Raw genomic sequence first — 23,292 nt, 5'->3', positions numbered from 1 at the left:
CTCCCTGACCGGTAAGAGCACCTGTTCCAGCTCCCTGACCGGTAAAAGCACCTGTTCCAGCTCCCTGACCGGTAAAAGCACCTGTTCCAGCTCCCTGACCGGTAAAAGCACCTGTTCCAGCTCCCTGACCGGTAAAAGCACCTGTTCCAGCTCCCTGACCGGTAAAAGCACCTGTTCCAGCTCCCTGACCGGTAAGAGCACCTGTTCCAGCTCCCTGACCGGTAAAAGCACCTGTTCCAGCTCCCTGACCGGTAAAAGCACCTGTTCCAGCTCCCTGACCGGTGAAAGCACCTGTTCCAGCTCCCTGACCGGTAAAAGCACCTGTTCCAGCTCCCTGACCGGTAAAAGAACCTGTTCCAGCTCCCTGACCGGTAAAAGCACCTGTTCCAGCTCCCTGACCGGTAAAAGCACCTGTTCCAGCTCCCTGACCTGTAAAAGCACCTGTTCCAGCTCCCTGACCGGTAAGAGCACCTGTTCCAGCTCCCTGACCGGTAAAAGCACCTGTTCCAGCTCCCTGACCGGTAAAAGCACCTGTTCCAGCTCCCTGACCGGTAAAAATACCTGTTCCAGCTCCCTGACCGGTAAAAGCACCTGTTCCAGCTCCCTGACCGGTAAGAGCACCTGTTCCAGCTCCCTGACCGGTAAAAGCACCTGTTCCAGCTCCCTGACCGGTAAAAGAACCTGTTCCAGCTCCCTGACCTGTAAAAGCACCTGTTCCAGCTCCCTGACCGGTAAAAGCTCCCTGACTGGTAAAAGCTCCCTGACTGGTAAAAGCTCCCTGACTGGTTAAAGCACCTCGCACTGTACGACTGCAATCCGCCGCCCGTGAGTGCAGACATACATACACATAGATATACACATGTGTACACCCACAGATACAAACATTCAACATACACAAAATAACAACGACAATATTGATACACAAAATAATACAACGATCTTGTTAATAACTACGATACACACCATATACAAAGACAAAGTATACACACTCGGAGATAACATTCACGTCGTACACTTGTAATCACTACATCATAGTTATAGATAAACCGGTAAAAGCCCCCTGACCGTTAAAAGCTCCCTGACCGGTAAAATCTCCCCGACGGGTAAAAGCTCCCCGACCGGTAAAAGGTCCCCGACCGGTAAAAGCTCCCTGACCGGTAAAATCTCGCCGACCGGTAAAAGCTCCCTGACCGGTAAAAGCTCCCCGACCGGTAAAAGCTCCCTGACCGGTAAAAGCTCCCCGACCGGTAAAAGCTCCCCGACAGGTAAAAGCTCCCCGACCGGTAAAAGCTCCCTGACCGGTAAAAGCTCCCCGACCGGTAAAAGCTCCTTGACTGGTAAAAGCTCCCCGACCTGTAAAAGCTCCCCGACCGGTAAAAGCTCCCTGACCGGTAAAAGCTCCCCGACCGGTATAAGCTCCCTGACCGGTAAAAGCTCCCCGACCGGTAAAAGCTCCCTGACCGGTAAAAGCACCTGTAACAACTCCTTGACCTGTTAAAGCATCTGTTATAGCTTCCTGACCTTTAATTACATCATAGTTACATCCCGCAAAAAACACTATCTATTTACACCAATGTGCAAAGGGTATACAAATTATAATAATGCTGGTTCTACTCCATAATAATAATAATTCATAATTCTTTATTTACGTTAAACATGGTATTTTTAGATGTTACATTTTTACTTATAGTAGGTACAACATGTTTAGCCGTCATTAAAAAACAGCATGCAAATTTTATAATTTTATATAAAACAATGGGTCCAATTAAATTATCAAATGTTAATTACAAAATTATTACTTATATCATATAAATTAGCTTGTCAATTATAATGTTATTTCTCGTCATCAAAAAATTCTTTAATACTGTAGAAGGACCGATTAGTTAGCCATTCTCCTAATGCTTTTTTACATAATTTGCCATTATTATTTTTAAATTTATTAGGTACGTGATTATAAATTTTAATACACATAAAAATACAATTTTTGTTATACAACTTTAGTCGAGGATTTTCATCTAAAATAAGTTTATTAGGATCCCTACGACTACGATCATTTATATAAGAAGCCTTTTTGAAAAGATGCAGATTTTTTGATACAAACACACAAACATCGTAAATGTAGAGTGACGGAAGCGGCAATAGACCAAGTTTTTTAAACATTGGTCTACAGGATTCATCGGGAGCTCTGCTACATATGGCTCTTATGCATTTCTTCTGTGCAATAAACACCCTCTGTACATCTGTGCTATTACCCCAAAAAATAAGTCCATAATGAAGTACTGATTCTACACAGGCGTGGTAAAATGTAACAGCCGTTTCTATATTTGTGACAATTTTAATTTTTCTAAGAGCGTAAACAAATTTATTAATTTTTTCACAAACTATTTCAACGTGTGATTTCCAATCTAAACGTTGATTGATATTAAGTCCAAGAAATTTTAGGTCATCTGTTGCTACTAATTTCGGAATGTCAATAGAATATTTATTAAATTGTACATACATTGATTTACTTAAATTAATTTTTAGATTATTAAAAGTCAGCCATTCTATGATTTTGTCAACAGTTACATTAATCTCATTAACATGATTCTTTAGCGTATTATTTTTCTTTTCAGATGTCACAATTATTGATATATCGTCAGCATATAAAATAACCTTATGGTTTGTTACATTCAGAATATCATTAATATATAGAATGAAAAGGATAGGGCCTAGTATGCTGCCCTGTGGAACGCCACATTTTGAATATTTGTATTCCGACTTATAAGTTTCAACTTCATTCATTTTATTAATGTTAGAAATCATAACACATTGCTGTCTGTTATATAGATAAGAGGCTAACCAATTAAATGCTGGACCTCTTATACCATAGTTTTCTAATTTTTTCAGTAAACATTCGTGAGATACAAAATCAAATGCTTTTGTTAAGTCAAAGAAAAGTCCTGTAGTTATTTTATTTTTATTTATACTATGTAGAATTGTATTGATTAGGGAATGTAAAGCGAGAACCGTGGATTTATCTTTTTGAAATGCAAATTGTTCCTGTCTTATAATGTTAAATTTATCACAGAAGCTTATTAAACGTTTGTACATACATTTTTCAAAAATCTTTGAGATGATGGGTATTAATGTAATTGGACGATAGTTATTAATATCTTCTTTGCTCCCTTTTTTGAATAATGGTTTGATAATAGATTTTTTTAGTCTTTCAGGAAAAATTCCTTCAGAAAATGAGGCGTTCACAAGATGTGTCAAAACATTAACTATCTCCATGCTACATGCTTTTATTATTTTTGTGTTAATATTATCGTAGCCTACTGAGCTTGTGTTTTTTAATGATAAAATTATAGTTTTTACTTCATCTACAGACATTGGAGCTAAAAACATAGAATTTTTATTTAAGAATGAAGTTTGTGTTAGGGCAGAAATAGTATTTTTAGTGAAATTTATATAATAATTATTAAATGCATTAGCTATTTGTATAGGTTCATTTAAATATTTTTCGTCAGATTTAATAACATGTATAATATCTTTTTCTTTTAAATTATAGATCTCGTTTTTTATAACATTCCATACTGCTTTACTCTTATTTTCACATTTATTTATGAATTTAATGTTACTGTGTCTTTTGGATTTAAATATACATCTTTTTAATACATTAGAGTATTTTATGTACTTAAGTTTATTATCTACGTTTTTATTTTGATAGTATTTATATCGAAGAAGTCTCTTTGTTTTACAACTCTTTCGAATTCCTTTACTTATCCAGTTATTGTCAATCCTATTACATAGTTTTAATTTAATTTTTACGTTTGGAAAACATAGATCATAAAAAAGACACATTAGGTCATGAAATATATTAAATGATTTGTTAAAGTTTAATTCATCGTACACATCTAACCATGAAAGATTCCGCAAGCATTCTCTAAATTTTCTAACATTAGCATCACTATAATCTCTTTTATAGATATATTGGGGTCGTGACAATTTAACATTTTTTATGGGAAAAGATAATAGCTGTGCAGTCTCGTGGTCAGAAAGGTGAAGCGGTAGCACTGATCCCGAAGCGTCAGATATGTTACTTATGATATGATCAATACATGCGGTATTGCGAGTGGGAACGTTTATATGCATTGTAAAATTATAATTGTGGCATAAGAATTTAAAGTCGTCACTTATTTTACCTTTCTTAAGCGTATTTATATTAATAGACCGGGAGATACTGACACAAAATTTCGAGTCATTTGTAACAGGATGGCGGTTCTACAGGGGTCTTAGTACGCAATGACAAAAAGAAAAATGATGGTGTGAACGCTGGTACCGGTGGGTTAGTCGCGTGGGCGTTAGTCGAACTCGTCGGAAAAATAGCGAAAGTCAAACGATTTGTAACACAAAAATTTTAGAATTTACCGATAGCCCATAAAAAAGAAGTAGGCGGTAGTGTCATGCCATACTTTTCCGGTATGACTTACAGCCCGCCATACCGACGCGAATGTGTTGATTTAAAAAAAACAATTATTCAACCATTTGTACCAAGCTAACTTTTGCACAGGTAACCATCGTCGTGCAGCCATTTACGAAAATCGCCATGCCATACTTTTCGGACGATTCCAAATGGTCGCCATACCGCCGAAAATCTGCAATTTTTTTTTATTTCGCCTATCTTTTTGTACCAGTATTGCATTTGGCTTTTTGGAGAGTATTTGATAAAATGTGACCATTATTATATTTGTCATACTTCTAGTAGGGGGAAAAAGTGCTGTCATACTTGAAAAATAAATTTATTATTAATTTATATAAGTGAAGATTTCCAACACCTAGATCTCTGAAATTTTGTATTTATATTCGTTGATCCTCAAACTTACAGGAAAAATAAGTGCCATACTGTTACAAATCGTTTGACTTTCGCTATTTTCCGATGAGTTCGACTAACGCCCACGCGACTAAGCCGCCGGTACCAGCGTTCACACCATCATTTTTCTTTTTGTCATTGCGTACTAAGAACCCTGTAGAACCGCCATCCTGTTACAAATGACTCGAAATTTTGTGTCAGTATCTCCCGGTCTATAATATCCCCAGCTAGAATTATTTTTGTTTTAGAGTTAAATTTTTTAATAAAATCATGTAAGAGTTTATCCAGAGTATTTAAAAAAAGAAAAGGGTCCGATAATGGTGTTCTATAAACACAAATAATTATTGTTCTAATCTTAGGTAGTTCTACACTGCATACTTCAAATATGTTTTGTGATGCATATTCTTTGACAAAATGCAACTCTTTAAATAATATATTCTTTTTAATTAATATACACGAGCCACCACGTTGTTTGTCTCTGCAAAAACAAGCTGCCATTATAAAATTATTGATTTTGATAAAATTTTCATGACCTTTTTTTAAAAACGTTTCTGTTAAGCATATAACATCCGGATAACAATCTATATCCTCCAGATCTCTTAAAGTTAATTCCAAAATTTCTTTTTTAGATGAGATGCTGGCTATATTTTGATGAAGGATTTTAAATGTTGAATTTAATTTATTTAGTTCTTGCGTTTTAGATACGAAAAAATGTACTTTCTTGAATTGTGGAATTATCAGAATAATTATAATTGTTATTTTTGTCATGATGTTGATACCGGGTCCAATAATAAGGAAGCGTCCCCTTTTTAGGAATATTACGCAAATACGATTCATTTGTGTGTCTGTTATTAAACATAATTTTTTTGAGATTAGTCGGATTGACAAATTGTTCATCGTAGTCATAAGAATCAATACAATAGTTTACAGATTTACAGATATCAAGAAGAACATTACCGCAATGGACATATTTACAATGTTTGTACCACCTACATAACTTTTTAATACTGTCATTTAATTTAAATGTATTTAGAAAGTTATTTTTATTAACGTTTAAGATTATAATACAATTTTGATCAAACTTTTGCAGAATAGTGCGTAAACAAGAAAGAACAGCATTTGGATTATTGTCATTTTCACCTAGGCATAGTACTAATTTGTCTTGTGATGATAGTTTGACGTTTTGACAGTTTTGTACAATATCTATACTGCGGGAGTTTGGTCGCGTTTCACCATATACACGATACGTTTCATATGTTGTATTGTATCTAGACCGAGAAAGAGCTGCAGCCAAACCTGAACATCGTTGTGCGCCATAAATAAGAATTTTCTTTCTCTCTGCTAAATTTGTAGAACTCTTCAGTTTATCGCATCTATCTATGGTTGTAGTCAGTAAACTTCTTGAGATTATCTCCAATCGTTTAGTGAGTGACTCAATTTCTTTATTTGTAAGGTCTTGCTTTTGCTGTAATTGTTCCATTTGTTGTTTGAGGTATTGTGTATTGATAGTAGGAGGGCGCACGATTATTGGTTGTGTAACAGGAGAGGATGGTACTGACATACTGGAAAAAGAGCTGATTTGTTTGTCGGAACAAGGTGTTATTGAATGAATTTTCGATGAAATATGAAATGACTTCAGCGTATTTATTTCAGTGTTCATATTATTAAGCTGTTGACGAAGTTCAATATTATCTGCTTTTATGCCCGACAGAGTGGTTTCCATATTTCTAAGGTCATTTTTTAACTGACTTATTAGCTTGTTTATGTCCTCTATTGTAGGTTGATTATTGTTTATAATTTTGTTTTGAGGTTGGGTTAATTTTAAAGGAGAGCTGCAGAAAAGTTCATCCGATGAGTCAGTTAGTATGTGAGAATCTACAATTTGAGATTCTTCAGGTTCATCTATATCTTGCTGATTTGTGGATGTAATTGTATGTTTGTACTGTTCTTTGCGCATTGTTATATTATTTGTTAGTTCTTGATCATTAGATTGTAGACGGGAAACGCATTTTTTACACGCCCATTTATCTCTAGACTCCTTCGACATTAAAAAGTACATTTTCTGTGATATTCCAGCACAATCAAATTGTAGTATTTGCTTACAATGTGAACATTTTAAACAGCGTTTTATATCTACAACATCTTTACACTTGGAACAAATTGTTTTATCCGCCATCTTTCGGGTGAATTTGCACGTATTTAATAGACGATTCGGTACAGCTTAATCAGTCACAAATTGTATTTTCTACAAACATGTTAATTTATAATATTTGTAAATATTCAAATAAGAAGAAAAAAACTTGAAAATAATTAATCTTAGAGTAGCCCCCGTCCAGGATCGATCTCCAATCTCTCAGTGCACAAACGTACGTTCGTCCTCAGAGCCGTCAATGCTTTAATAGATTAGTTGAAAATAAGCAACTTAATGTAACTATTGCGACTCGGTTGCTTTTTATGAGACTTGGTTCAATGACCGCCGTGAAATAGTCAACCAATCAGCTGTTGATTGTTGACATCTTATAATCTTAGTCTAATTGTCAACGGTTTTCAAACAAAGAACGTAATTTGTTTTTGATTTTTAGTCCCTTTTGAGCAGTTATTATCACTTTTATCACATAGCCATCAATTTATTGTTCGTTTTGGCATAGCACAAAAACTATTAACACTATAATTTTGTAATTATTTTACTTTTGTGTTTGTTTTGGTAGCACTTATTGTCACACTGTTTTTGATGCACTTATTCACGTCGGATTATCTCGTAAACAATTTCGAATAAACTTTGATATATAATGTTCCTTTTAAATCACTTTTTATCACACTGAGTTTACTTTTACTATTTTTAAATAATTTTTATTTACGGAGCCGAAGTGATCGTTGGCTGTCACGGCTGTCATTCCCATGCCATAGATATACATTATACATATCTGTTTCCAAATCGGTGGTAAATGTTAAAAGTATGTTACGACGATTCAAAAGTGCTTCAAGAAGAAGAGTTTGAATATTATTCAAAACTACCTGCGCGGTTTCACCCGCGTGGCTCCGCTCCGGTCTTAGCGTGATGATATATAGCCTATAGCCTTCCTCGTTAAATGGGCTATCCAACACCGAAAGAATTTTTCAAATCGGATCAGTAGTTCCTAAGATTAGTGCGTTCAAACAAACAAACATACACACTCTTAAGCTTTATAATATCATATTTTAGATATCTTATCTTCTTCTTCTTCTTCTTCTTCTTTATATATAAAAATGAATCGCAAAATGTGTTGGTAAGCGCATAACTCGAGAACGGCTGAACCGATTTCGATAATTCTTTTTTTATTATATTCCTTGAAGTACGAGGATGGTTTTTATGTAGAGAAAACGTAAATATGTACCACGGGCGAAGCCGGGGTGGCCCGCTAGTTCAATATAAATACATATTTAAACTTAATTTATGTTTCCACAGTTCACGGCGCTAATGAGCGAGTTACCGGAAGACACGCAGAAGCTTGTCAACGGAGTGTTACAGCAGCACGTCCGGAGAACGTCGAGCAGTGAGTTGATTATTCATTCGTTCGTTCATTTGTTCATTGATGCATTCATTCATTTCTTCGATAGTTTATATATTGGTTCGTTCGTACATTCATTCAATCGTTCATTAGTTTATTCGATCGTTTGTTCGTTCATTCGATTATATATTGTCGTTTCAGTATTAAAAGACTGAGATCTGATGACAATTTAAAACCACTATCTTGATAGTTTAAAGTAAAGATGACATATAATAATAGCTTGCTACTAGATAGACTTATAATTTTTCCTTTAGTAAAGTATTAGTGAGTTTTTTTATAAACATACAGAATAGCGATAGTAGTATAGATATTACTGGCCGCGCCCCGCGGTTTGACGTGCATTGCTCCGCTCCTATTGGTCTTAGCGTGATGATATAGCCTTATAGCCTTCCTCGATAAATGCGCTATCTAATACCGTATTTTTCAAATCGGACCAGTAGGTCCTGAGATTAGCGCTTTCAAACAAACAAACTTTTCAGCTTTGTAGTTTATTTATACTAAGAAAATCGAATATCTATACTAAATAGATATTCGATTTTCTTAGTATAAATAATAATTGTCGTATTTTTTTCAAGCCGGCAGCGATAGCCCGCTCCGTACAAACAGCACTGCGTCCAACTCGGCAACAGCTGAAGATGTTTATTCGAGAATTAGAAAAACAACATCCGAGATACACACGTACACCGCGCAACATGCGAATGGTGAGTGAGTTTGTTAGTGAGTGAGTTGGTTAGTGAGTGAGTGAGTTGGTTAGTGGGTGAGTGGGTTGGTTAGTGAGTGAGTGAGTTGACTAGTGAGTGAGTTGGTTAGTGAGTGAGTGAGTTGGTTAGTGGGTGAGTTGGTGAGTGAGTGGGTTGGTGAGTGAGTGAGGTGGTTAGTGAGTGAGTGAGTTGGTTAGTGAGTGAGTGGGTTAAAATGAGTTGGTGGAAATACGACTAACCGAAATGAAATGAAAATTAATTTGTCAGAATTGTGGTTACAAAGTTTTTATTATAAATTTCACGTCCGTAGAATTCGCCAAAAAAATTGGCATACAAATATTTATATTAGGGATGTAACGATACCGATACCGATACCGATATATCGGCCGATATATCGGCTTGCCGATATATCGGTATCGCCGATAATAAATCAACCGATACCGATATTTTTTTATTAAATTCTTTCTTTTCTTTTATGTTTTTGCATTGTATTCATTCATATTGTTTTATTTCTGTTTCTGTAATAGTGTTAAGGAAGAGCGGAACCTCCTGACACAAGCATTTTATTTGCTTACTAGGAGTGTTCCAATCACAAATTTGTTTATGTAAAGGAAAGAAATAGATAATTTTGAATTTTTTTAATTTTTAACGTGATAACGTTTTTAAAATCGTTTTAGTCGGGTGACATGTTCATAAACTTGTGTCACACCAAAACCTCACGAGCGCGATCGCAGGTATAACGAGAGAGAGACGGACCGATCTCCCGTTTCATCTCGAGCGCTGCCACTGCATTATGTTATCACGTAAACATCTCGATCGTAAACCTACTTTACAAACAACCAATTTTTTTGATATCAAATAATTCAAAAAATCCGCGCCCAATGAACGATGCGGGAGGCCGCCCGCGCGTGCGCACTTTGTGTTCTGAAAAAACTCTACCAATACTGCCGTCCTTTAACTAAAAAGCCGTTAACCCTCAAATGGTCAATTTTCAGTTTTAAATGTAGGGTGATAGAGTTCAGAATTCTCTATCTTTCTGTCTAAGAATCATTAATAGTTATAAATATATGAAAATATTGTAAGCCGTTAAGTAACACAATTTTCAGCGATTCCATAACTTGAAAGCGTCTAACCAACACTACTTCGCTAAATTTCCTTTAAAGTACCTTAACCGCCAGATTTAATAATTATTTTTTAGCTTTTTACTTGACTAAAAGTACGTTATCAGATTATACTTGACTATAGGGACGCAAAAGGACTATAACTGCTTTATGATATGCTTTCATATAACGATTCCAATGGAAATCCTTACCTTATTTGCAGTTACTCGCCCTTAACGCTTTTTTAGTTAAGTAATTTTATTTAGGAAAAATTCTAATAACACTTTTTTGCTTAGCTACAAAGCAGCTAACCCTCATTTTTAGCTAAAAGGCAGTTATCCGATTCTGGTGATGCATCAGTTTTGGGGATGAGAGTGATGATGAAATAATGTCGCTCCCAAGCAGAGTACCGATTGTTTTTGATTTTCTTTTATAAGACGTATTGTTTCTGATCAGGTTTACTAAGTTTTAAACAATCTAGCAGCTAAATTACGGAAAATATAACAAGTCAAAGTTACGAAAATTTGGTAGGTAATGGTTACGACAGTGCGAACTTTCAATCGTACTTCTCTGTTTAGACTCTGATTTGTCACTGTAACCGAGAAAGAGAAGAAAGACAGTCTGTACTATTTAATTTTTAAAACTATTTATTAATTATGTAATTTACCCCTTGGGTGGAATTAGTAATCGACTGTCAAGCAATGTACTAGAGATGGTGATACAAAAATTGTTAGGAGTACACTACCTTTGACCCGCTGACGGGGAGTCCATTTTGCAACTATTGCTATTTTTTCTTATCTTTATATGTATTAGATTATTAAGATTTGTATTTTTTACATTGTAGCAAATAAAAAGTTTTCTACCTCCTGCTATTTTCCACATATTCTGGTATATTATATTTTCTGAATGTGGATGAAAGAGTCTTCTAATCATTTGATAAGCGGTTCTACATTATTTATTAAGAGCATCCCACATGTAAGAGCTTGAAGCCCTATTGAAACCAGGGTGTATTTTTTCAAAAACCTTGTGCACAAGTCTTAATTTTTTTTTCAGGAAACGATTTATGTTTACATTGTTTGTGGTTCTATATGTACTCAATATCCGTGACTCGCATGATGGCTTCGCAGAAGAATATTTATAAAATAACGTTAAAATTGCAATTCTAAATTAATATACGGTTCCAAAAAAGAAAAGCGAGAAGATTTATCTCAATCTTAACCCATTAATGAGCCACTGTAATGAAATAAACGTGAACATGACGAGAAATAAAGGTTAATTTTATCGAAAACTTAAAAGAGTAATTTAGTAAAAGAGTTTAAAATACTTGTTACTCACAATAAGACGCTAAAACCATTAATTTAGATAGTGTTTAAATCCTTAATACTTAAACCTAAAAGCTTTTGATCCTTTTCCTTTCCATTGGTTGACCTAGAGGATGTAATTCCCGAGAGCAAAGCCTCAGACAGCAGCAAATTTTTAACATTAGTAAGATTAAAATTTAGTATAACTATATAGAATCATAGTACAAAAGCATCCAAAAGCCCTTAAACGCTGATTATAAAGTTTTTGAAATTTAAATTAAAACGAAAGTCTTAGCTTAAAAGTAGTTATAGTAGCTTAAAGACGTTTTAGGTAAGCATTTTATTAATAAATAAAAAAAAATCACAAAATGAAAATAAAAATACTACATGTATGGATGTATGGATGTATGGATGTTTGTTACTCTTTCACGTAAAAACTACTGAACCGATTACAATGAAATTTAGCACACATATAGAGGGTAACTTTGATTAACACATAGGATAGTTTTTATCCCGGAAATCCCACGGGAACGGGAACTATGCGGGTTTTCCTTTGCAAACGCGGGCGAAGCCGCGGGCGGAAATCTAGTGCTGAACTAAACGAGAAAAAGTGAATTCAAAAATAAATTATAACAGTTTTTGGGTAAAAACTAATATTTATATATAATATAATTAAATGTCGATCGATGTATCTCACAATAATTATTGTAAGTGTCATAATTTTTTAAGAAATAACAATTTCCGTGTTTTTTGCCATTTACTCGAAACTCACTTCGTGCGCTTAACGGCTTTCTAGTTAAAGGACGGCAGAATAGTAAACTTTTATTAGGTACTGATTGTATGTGTATTACTTAAAGTTTAACTGACTTCGTAAAATAATTATACCTACTAAAATAAATGGTTTTGTTGTTTTTTGATTTGGCATTTTTATTTAAAAGAATACGATTAACAGTTGTCTCTGTTAAATGTTGGTAACTTTTTATGCATAATTCACTATTTATTTTTCTACCAAGCCATCGATATCGGTATCGGTATCGGTATCGCCGATACATTACTACAAATATCGGTATCGGTATCGTATCGGCAAAATCATGTATCGTTACATCCCTAGTTCCAATCATAAATTTGTTTATGTAAAGGAAAGAAATAAATAATTTTGAATTTTTTTAATTTTTAACGTGATAACGTTTTTAAAATCGTTTTAGTCGGGTGGTTCATAAACTTGTGTCACACCAAAACCTCACGAGCGCGATCGCAGGTATAACGAGAGAGAGACGGACCGATCTCCCGTTTCATCTCGAGCGCTGCCACTGCATTATGTTATCACGTAAACATCTCGATCGTAAACCTACTTTACAAACAACCAATTTTTTTAATATCAAATAATTCAAAAACCCGCGCCCAATGAACGATGCGGGAGGCCGCCCGCGCGTGCGCACTTTGTTTTCTGAAAAAACTCTACCAATAGTAAACTTTTATTAGGTACTGATTGTATGTGTATTACTTAAAGTTTAACTGACTTCGTAAAATAATAATACTAAAATAAATGGTTTTGTTGTTTTTTGATTTGGCATTTTTATTTAAAAGAATACGATTAACAGTTGTCTCTGTTAAATGTTGGTAACTTTTTATGCATAATTCACTATTTATTTTTCTACCAAGCCATCGATATCGGTATCGGTATCGGTATCGCCGATACATTACTACAAATATCGGTATCGGTATCGTATCGGCAAAATCATGTATCGTTACATCCCTAATTTATATGTTTATTTAATTTTATAATTTAAACAATATATTATTTACATTAGTTCATTTTACATTTATATAATACACATTATGAATTATAATATAGCATTATTACAATTTGATTATTTGATTATTACAATATAATTGATTCCTTACGTCATTATTTTGTCAAGTTCACCTATCGTTTATTGTTTCGTTGATAATTATCTAAAAAATTCGTTTAAGGACTAGAAACAGTGCTTAATAAGCCACGCTTCTAAATTTAGCATTAAATTTTTATTTTTTGAAGAAAATTTCAACAAGTCCATGAGTGAGTTAGTGAACGATTGAGTGAATGAAATAGAATGAGTTGGTTTTTGATATTCTTACTGCAAGACTAGCCCAATGTATATGACGTAATAAATATTGTTTATAACACACTTTTATTAGCTTCACCTGTATGTTTGTATGTAATCGACTCGCTTAAACTCGATTTTGACCCACTTTAAACGGACAGATTGAATTGAAACTTTGCACACTTATCAAGGATCGATGATGATACAATATTAACATTAGTTTTAGTATTTTTGAAGTGAAAACTTCTTTAGCGGCGTTGGGTATAAAATCTTAAACTCGCGTCAGGACACGTGGCCTGATCGAAAAAGCGTAAGACGGATGGACATCAAACATGCTGAACGTTAATAATTAAGTTTTCACTTCTGCCGGCACTCCCCCAGTGCAACCCGTCTTTTTTTTCATTGATATTTTGGTTTATTTCTAGCAGAATGCGGCAACCACATGTCTAGCAAAGATTCCGGTATAAGCCAAATGTCTGACGTCACACTGTCAGCGCGTGGACCGAACGCTGTTCCTAATGGACATTATAATAGGTAACAATTATTATTATTTACTAGCTTACTGCCCGCGGCTTCGCCCGCTTTGTCTAAAACCTAATAAATTATATACTAAAATCTTCCTCTTGAATCACTTTATCTAATAAAAAAAACCGCATCACAATCCGTTGCGTAGTTTTAAAGATTTAAACCATACAAAGGGACATAGGGACAGAGAAAGCGACTTTGTTTTATACTATGTAGTGATTGTACGTAGAAATGAAAAACATAAAATACTACGTGAGAAGTTAAAGTTTTGTATATAATAGTGTATATAGTGGGTAGTTACATAATAAAATCGAAAAATTTCAATCAAAATAAAATGTTATCTAGTATTTGATTTTACACGAGTAGAAATTAAGATTTTAACGGATTTTAAACGCGATTTATTCATTATTTTATTTCATTCTATTGTTACTAGTGTGGTCACGCTCGCTGCAAAGTGTGCGAAACGTCGGGATAATAATATAACGAATAAATCGCGTTTAAAATCCGTTAAAATCTTAATTTCAATATGTTACCTATTATTTTTATGTTTTCATATTATAAAAATTGGAAAAATATAAATCCTTCATCTTTATATTCAATGCTGTTATCCATCTACACTAATATTATAAAGAGGAAAACTTTGCTTGTTTGTTTGTTTGATTGTTATGAATAGGCTCATAAACTACTGGACCGATTTTGATGAAATTTGGCACAGATAATCTTTAGACCCTGAGAAAGAACATAGGCTACCTTTTATTGCGCAATATGTACCACGGGCGAAGCCGGGGCGGACCGCTAGTATTCTATAATAACCTATAACAAGATTGATTTTCTTTTTCTTTTTTTAATGTCTTTGATATTTGTAAGTAAATAATAAATATGTATCCCTACAAATGATAAAAACTTATAATAATATAATGATAATGTTTCAGTGAAATGATAGGCCGTGCGGCGTCAGCGGATAGTTCAGAGGAAGCGAATAGTACCAAAGAGTCTTCGCCCGTTCCGCATAGAGATTGCGCTCATGGCCATGGGTGAGTTAAATATATATTAATATTTTAATATATGAATATAAATTTCGTGTCACAATGTTTGTCCTCAATGAACTCCTAAACCACTTAACCGATTATAATAAAATTCGCACACCATGTGCAGTTCGATCCAACTTGAGAGATAGGATAAGTAGTTTAAACATGTAGGTACCACTGGCGAAGCCGGGGCGGACCGCTAGTATGTATATAAAATTCTCGTGTCACAATGTTAGTTACCATACTCCTCCAAAACGGCTGGACCGATTCTCATGAAATTTTGTGTATTACGTAGATCGGAGAGTCGGCCAATATGTTTTATAACCCTTTAGTAGAGCCATTTTAATAGTTGCCATTTGACAGTTCAACAAAATTCAACAACGTAACCTAGTAACGATGACATAAAATAATTTATTATTTCGTTTTGTTATAACTGTACATTAGCTGAACTTTTTTCAATTACGATTACATAATATATTTTATAGTAATAATGAACCGATACAAGTAATTTTAAGATTTGATTTTAGTGACCATTCCAAACCATTCTAAATATAATAAACAATTTCATGACATGTGTTTCAAGTTCGATTGACAAATATTTAAAGTCCGTATCGATTAATTTACTTTAATCGATGATTTTCTGCAGGTTAATGATTGGTCGAGCCGTTCTCGAGTTGTGCGCTTAACAATACTTTTTGCGGTACAATTATATAAATATAAATGGTTCTTTTACAGTGATTTCGGCGCAAGTCATTTGGGACGGGATAAAGTGAAACCCTATGAGATGGATGAGAATGGACTTATCATTACCAAATGTATGTATAAAAATAATATATTTATTTAGTTATCGAAGTCTAATCACTCTTTAGTTCATATTTTTATGAAGATACTTTACAAAGATGTAGATTTTTAAATTTAGTTATGAAATGTTATATGCAAATCATAAAAATATATATGGAATAAATCATGAAATTGAATATCCAAACATTGTAATCGAATATGATAAACGTCAATTAAACGTTATAATTCAATATATTTTAATTAAATTTTTTTAGTCAGCGACGAAAATAATATAACATTAATTTTCCTTTGACATGTTTTTAGACAATATCCAAAACTAACAAAATAGTCTACAAGTTTAAGACGACAACATAAACGAACCAAATTTTTATTTTTATTGTGATTTTTTTTGACGTGATAACGTCTTTAAAATCGTTTTAGTCGGGAGACATGTTCAGAAACTTGTGTCACACCAAAACCTCACGAGCGCGATCGCAGGTATAACGAGAGAGAGACGGACCGATCTCCCGTCTCATCTCGAGCGCTGCCACTGCATTATGTTATCACGTAAACATCTCGATCGTAAACCTACTTTACAAAACAACCAATTTTTTTTCTCTAAAGCTGGTCTCCGCGAAACGGAAGTGCTCGAAGCGCTCAGCCAATTAGACGTCGAGAAAGCGTCACCGGAAACGTGCGAACGGCTGCTATTGGCTGCGCACGAGTTGCTCAAGTACGGCACTTGCAAGAAGCCCTGCGAGTACTTCAAGTGAGTGTCAACCTTTATAATATCACTATGTCAGCTATTTATTTATAAAACTAGCTGTGCTGTATGGTATTACCAACATTGCTCCGCTCCTATTAGTCTTAGCGTGATGATATATCCTACTAATATTATAAACTAGATTTCCGCCCGCGGCTTCGCCCGCGTTTTCAAAGGAAAACCCGCATAGTTCCCGTTCCCGTGGGATTTCCGACCTATCCTATATTACTCGTGGATAATGTAGCTTTCGAATGGTGAAAGAATTTTTAAAATCGGTCCAGTAGTTTATGAGCCCATTCATTACAATCAAACAAACAAACAAAGTTTTCCTCTATAATATTAGTGTAGACTAGCTGTGCCGCGAGGTTTCACTCGCGTGGCTCCGCTCCTGTTGGTCTTAGCGTGATGATATATCCTATCCCACTATCCTACTAATATTATAAATGCGTTTGTGAGGATGGATGTTTGTTACTCTTTCACGCAAATACTACTGAACCAATTACTATGAAATTAAACACAATTGTATTATTATGAAATGAAGCGTGCGAATTGCACGCACTACGCGTCGAAATCACAAGTCATGCAGACGTCGGTACATCCGATTGTGATATAACTTTTGAACGGAATGATATTAGTTCGCTTATAATACACACTATTTAATAATATTTTTGATGTAATTCACTGCAGCACTGGTTTATTGTCAAGTTATGAAAGTACTTGTTGTAATTTAAACGTAAATAACTTTAAGAAATAGTAATTCTTCACAGAGCAAAAACTAACGTATGCTAGCCGTTTGAGTGCACGGTCAAAGATGTCTTTTTAACCAATCGTTTTCAAAACTTGGATTAACACATAGGATAAGTTTTATCCCGGAAATCCCACGAAACTATGCGGATTTTTCTTTGGAATGTATCCCAAAGTTTAGGTGTATACATATCAAAAATTGTATAGATTATATACGGGTAGTTTTAATGTTATTGTTTTTATTCCAGAAACATAGTACGAGTCGCCTTAGCGGCGTTATCAGTTGAAGAAAACTCAGCTGATAAGGAAAACACGGAAAACGCGTCGAACGCACAGACTTCAGGTAATTATATTTTATAGATATCAGTCTTCAGGTAGTTATATTTTATAGATATTTAGATAGATCCGGCTCGAAGGACCATGTTAAGTGTGTGTTAAGTTGATTTACAAATATAATATGTATTTTATGTTGCTCTCGTAATGGAATTGAATTTTAAACGTTTGGATAGTTAAAAAAGAGCATGTGTGTTGAGCACATGTGTCATAAGTGAAATTTCGTTGGTAACAATGAAAGAGACCTTAAAATTTTACTCTCAACTCGCCTGAAGAAGTTTCACTTGAAAAAAAAAAATATTTATTGACAATAAATACACCTTAAAATAATATTTATTTATCACCTCAAGTCAATCAGAACGCAATAAATATAATTTATAGTAAAACATAGAAGGAGTAATGCAGCACAACAAATACACCAAAGAAGTTTCACTTCTGACACGTGTGCTTGGCACACACGCTTTTTTTCATAATTATATTTAACAGCATTATATGAGCATTATTTTTTTTTTCTCCAGGCTGGGGCACAGCACACGAGCGAGCGGCCGCTGAAGCGGTTAAAGTGTTAATCTGGCTGTGCAGACGTCCGGAAACGAGGCCACAGTGGCTGGACTACTTTGATCTAATTCTACTGAAACTGATAAACGCGTATGGAGCGAGTAGCAAGGAAGTTATGAGGGCTGTGGATGCTGGCATGCCGCATATTGCACATGCATTGCCGGCACAACAGGTAATTTATTTATTTATTATCTTTATTACATAAAAAAAAACGGAATATACAAATCCTATCCTATCCTATATATATATAAACTAGCTGTGCCCCGCGGTTTCACCCGCATTGCTCCGTTCCTGTTGGTCTTAGCGTAATGTTATATAGCCTTCCTCGATAAATGGGCTATCTATCACCGAAATAATTTTTCAAACCGTACCAGTAGTACCCGAGATTAGCGCGTTCAAACAAACTCTTCAGCTTTATAATATTAGTATAGATGTGAAAGTTTGTGAGGCTGGATGTATGTGTATGTTTGTTATTATTTCACGCAAAAATTATTGAACCGATTTCAATGAAATTTAGAAGGTAACTTGGATATAGGATCGGTTCTGGAAATGTCACGGGTACGGAAACTATGGTATTTCTTTGAAAATTCGGGCGGAAATATAGTTTTAGCAATCTTTAGTTATCTTTTTATATGTATCTTTATTTATATTTATTTATTTTTAATTCTTGACTGATCGGTTGGCTTGGTTGGTAGAGACCCTGCCTTCCAAGCCAGAGTTCGTAGGTTCAAAATTTCGAATACCGGGGCAAATATTTGTGTGATGAACATAAATGTTTGTTCTGTCTGGGTGTTAATTATCTATTTAGGTATATATTTATAAAAATATTGTCATCAGCCATCTGGTTTCCATAACACAAGCGAAAATCGTGTGAAAAATGTCCTAAATTTTTAAAAAATAAATATTTATTTCAGGACAATATTCGCACACGACACGATCTGACCCCATACTAAGCTTTCGCTTGTGTTATGAAAACGCGATGGCTGCTAAACATACATGTGTTAAATAAATACGTATATAGATAATTAACACCCAGACACAGAGCATCTATGTTCATCACACAAATATTTCCCAAGGGTGGGAATCGGACCCACGACCAATAGCTTGGAAGGCAGGGCCACTACCAACCAAGCCAACCGGTCATTCAATTCTCCTACATCTTATATTTATTTATTTATTTATTAATTCCCACAGGTGTTAGCGCTCCTAAAACCAGTGATACGAACTAGAGGCTATCCAACATCTCTATGCGCTTTGAAACTCGCCGGTGAAGTGGCCAAAGCTAGAGGCCCAGAATTAGCTGACGATATCGTCGCACAGCTCATGGAGGGGGTCGGGCAGGTTAGTGTATACACACAGACAGACATACAGACACACAATATAGCCTATAGCCTTCCCCGATGAATGGGCTATCTAACACCGAAATAATTTGTCAAATCGGACCAGTAGTTCCTGAGATTAGCAAACAAAGAAGCTGATATTAGTATAGATTTCTATCAAAACTTCACAATATCAGTATTTCGTTTTCCAAATATTAATAAAATTAATATTATTTTTCTTATCCTTAGCTCGCCGACCACCAAAACTCGGCAGTACGGAAAGCGGCAGTTTTCTGTATGGTAGCCTTCACCTTTGCGCTCGGTGAAGAGAGAATGCAACCGCACCTGCGGCACTTGTCCGTCAGCAAGTATAGGCTTTTGCAGGTATGTCACTCAAACTCAAACTCAAACTCAATGTTTTTAAATTCATGAAAAATATGAGTTATAGATAGTTTCTTAAGAAATGGGCTTTATTACTTTGAAATTCAGATGAAAGTGTTCAATTGCAATGTCTTAAAAGTAACTTCTATAAAGGTTTTTTTTGTTTGTCTTTTTGTCCCGACAATTTTCTGAGACGATTGGACAGATTTGTCTGGAGTTAAAATGTTATTTTAAATGACTTACCTACTGTTTTTTATTTCGTAGTTATTTAATTTTTTAAATTCTTATAGTTATTTTTAAGGAAAATTACCTACATAGTATTATACAAAGTCGGATTTTGAGGCGATTTTTTGATAGAAAGAGTGATTCTGTAGGAATGACAAAAATATTTATCAATCACTGTTTTTATCATATTTATCGCGTACATTCCCTAATTAATTTCAACTTAGAATTCAAATTCAAATTTGAATTTGATTCCCAGGTGTACATAAGCAAGCAGAAGGAAGAAGCAAACAAAGGCGGCGGTTCGTAGCGAAGACAACGCTTCGCTTCGCGCGCCACGCAGACAGACTGACGGCGAATATATATACATACATACATAATTACTGTGTATATACATACATACATGTGTATGTGATTCTATGCCGTTATTACGAAAAAATTCAATAGATTCCATGGCCGAAACAATGTGGGGGAATTTGAGGGTAGTTGCATAAAAGTGGGGTCTATATGACGTTGGGCGAGAGAAATTTAATTGTAACGCTGCAACTAATACTTTAACAAGTTTTATCCATTTTAGAAAATTGAGTGTAGATGGAAAAAAATTCTCTCCACATTACTAAGTTTTATCAATGAAATTAGAAAATTGAGGGTAGTTCGTGAAAATTGCGATTTACCTACCCGTTGTTGTATTAAATCCCAAATAACATGAATTTTATTCATAAAAAATTAAGGTAGTTGATGAAAAATGTAATTTTACCACCCTTAGGTGCAATAACACATCATCAAGTAATAACCTATTAATAAATCATGTCCTTAAAACCTATTTAGTTGCAATTAATCCAAATTACCTGAGTTTCCATGACCCTTAAATTTAAAAAGTGAGGGTAGATAGAGGCGGTATACTTGTCATTAAACTGCGATAAATTAATAAATCAACCCCGTTATTCTGAAATAATAAATACTATAAAATTGACGGTAGTTATATAAAATACATATTACCGTCAAGTAGAGACATAAATCCATATCACAACCTTTTAAATTGTGTTTTTAAACTTTTTAATCAAATGTTTAAAAAATATCGAAAATGAATGCAAATCATGTTCCCAAACTAAAAATATTGAAAATTGTGGGTAGTTGGACAAAATTATCTCCTAGCCATTGATGCAAAAATCGATATTGTTTTCAAACGTTAATTCATATAATAACTATAATGAAAATACATACATACAGAATTGAGGGTAGTTATAAAAACAAAAAAAGAATCACGTAAATCGGTTCAGAAACCTCGGTGTTATCGGTGTACATACATAAAAAAAATACCGGCCGAATTGATAACCTCCTCCTTTTTTTTAAAGTCGGTTAAAAAGTAAGATCTACCTGCCATTTTGTGACAGTAAATTGACGCAAAACTAACTGCTCTTTTTTTATTTATTTTTATTGACCTTTTAAATATTTAGAGTAACATTATGTCGCATATGAGAAAATTAACATTATTATAAAATTATGGTCCTTCAATTTCCACATTTGCAGGTAGATCGAAAAAATATATAAATCAGATGAAAATGTATTCTACCTACAAACTATTACGCTTTTGGAACTACCCTCATTTCTTACTAGTCCCAAGCCCGACGCCTATCCATAAATTAAATCTTCCCATTTTCATAAAAATCCATTAAAATTTACTCACGAACTTATATTTTTAACATAACTATGAACAAAAAGTATTATAACATGAATTTATAAATACCCCCTATTTGACATCTAAATTACGAAAAAAAAACATCATGGCATGGATTTTACAAAAAATGGCGGTCGCGAAAAATGTCTGCGTACGCGCATAGCGATGTGTGAAAAATGATTTAATCGAATTTTTTTTTTCGTAAAAATTAATATTTTTCAACAATCGTTCGGAAATGAAATAGCGCTAGGTCTAAAGTGTACGGTCAGCAAAGAAATTACAATTTTTCTAAGTTTACTTGAAGTTATTTCTTTGTTGACGGTACACGTAACGTACAATGTAATATAAATTTATCGTATTGTATTGTGTAGAGTCGGCAAAGAAAGTTGGATTTTTTTTTTACATTTAAAAACCGGTTGTTATATTTGAGATATTGGAAGTTTTATTAAAGTTATTTGTAAAATATTTCTTCCAAAATTAAAGCAGAAAACACAATTGCTGGTCACAAACATAAAAATTAAAAATAAATACAAATATTAATGAAGAAAACTTTCTCTAATATTATATTGAAATTTTTACATAGATCGAATATAAAAACCGGTTTTTAAATAGGTCCAAACGTAGCTTTCCCCTTATCTATAGATAGGTTAACATAAACAAACTTATACACTTGAAAATAGTAACTTGCATTTAAAATATTTAGATTGTAAAACCTTTTTTTTTGCCGACCGTACATATTAGATGTCATTTATTATATGTGCCGCTAGTTGCATTCTTATTCGTTTAAGCTCTGAGTGAGATTGAGTGCGTGGTTAAGCGACGGTAGGTAGGTTTTGTATTGGGATGGGTGACCGCTTTAATGCGCCGTGGCATAACGTTAACTATGATATTCAAAACGCTGAAATCACATATTAAAAAAAATATATTGTGATAGTGTTGTCGGTTAAAATGGGATTTTTTATACTTTTAATGATTCATGATACGAAATAACTTGACAAAAAATGATAATAATACTAACCAAAAAGAAACTAGGTTTTATTTAGTAGCGTAAAAAGACAAAAAAAAATAATTTTTCTTCAAACACAGCGGTGTTTAAATGTATATAACTTACCTTAAAATATGTGAAAATACTTCTCTAAATTATTCACCAGACTATTTATTATTAGTAATATTAATTCAAATATGACATCTTAAAACTTTATCACAGTGTTAAAATACAAAATTGTATAAAAAATACGACTTCTACAACTTGACCCGACTATTCCTAAAACAATTAACAAAAAGGGGTTCGCGTCAGTGGCGTGCCTAGGGTGTAAGGACTGGGCAAGCCCAAAGTTTTCAAAGTTTTTGCTGGGTACCCTTTTCTTGAATTAGA

At 34.1% G+C, this 23,292-nt stretch overlaps 1 protein-coding gene across 6 annotated transcripts in view; it reads left to right on the top strand.

Annotated features, from left to right (window-relative positions):
- The window catches only part of chb (CLIP-associating protein), a 68,901-nt gene extending 45,909 nt beyond the window's left edge, over nucleotides 1-22,992 (top strand). For 5 of the 6 annotated variants that reach the window (XM_089712115.1, XM_089712114.1, XM_089712111.1 and 2 more), the window contains 11 exons: nucleotides 8,298-8,385; nucleotides 8,976-9,101; nucleotides 14,012-14,120; nucleotides 15,044-15,145; nucleotides 15,875-15,954; nucleotides 16,544-16,688; nucleotides 17,675-17,769; nucleotides 18,278-18,489; nucleotides 19,512-19,658; nucleotides 19,886-20,020; nucleotides 20,499-22,992. In XM_089712115.1, coding sequence (XP_089568241.1) covers nucleotides 8,298-8,385; nucleotides 8,976-9,101; nucleotides 14,012-14,120; nucleotides 15,044-15,145; nucleotides 15,875-15,954; nucleotides 16,544-16,688; nucleotides 17,675-17,769; nucleotides 18,278-18,489; nucleotides 19,512-19,658; nucleotides 19,886-20,020; nucleotides 20,499-20,549 — 1,290 coding nt within the window. In that variant the 3' untranslated portion in view covers nucleotides 20,550-22,992. The remainder of the gene's footprint in view (nucleotides 1-8,297; nucleotides 8,386-8,975; nucleotides 9,102-14,011; nucleotides 14,121-15,043; nucleotides 15,146-15,874; nucleotides 15,955-16,543; nucleotides 16,689-17,674; nucleotides 17,770-18,277; nucleotides 18,490-19,511; nucleotides 19,659-19,885; nucleotides 20,021-20,498) is intronic. The other variant, XM_089712113.1, reaches the window with a different exon arrangement.
- The last annotated feature ends 300 nt before the right edge of the window (nucleotides 22,993-23,292 follow it).

The sequence above is a fragment of the Colias philodice genome, chromosome 28 (genome assembly GCF_061535455.1).
Source record: "Colias philodice isolate Cphi_HAF_F1 chromosome 28, ilColPhil1 Martin Lab GWU primary, whole genome shotgun sequence".
Lineage (NCBI taxonomy): Eukaryota > Metazoa > Arthropoda > Insecta > Lepidoptera > Pieridae > Colias > Colias philodice.
Note: the sequence above shows the minus strand (reverse complement) of the source record. Positions and strands in the feature narration are given on the sequence as shown.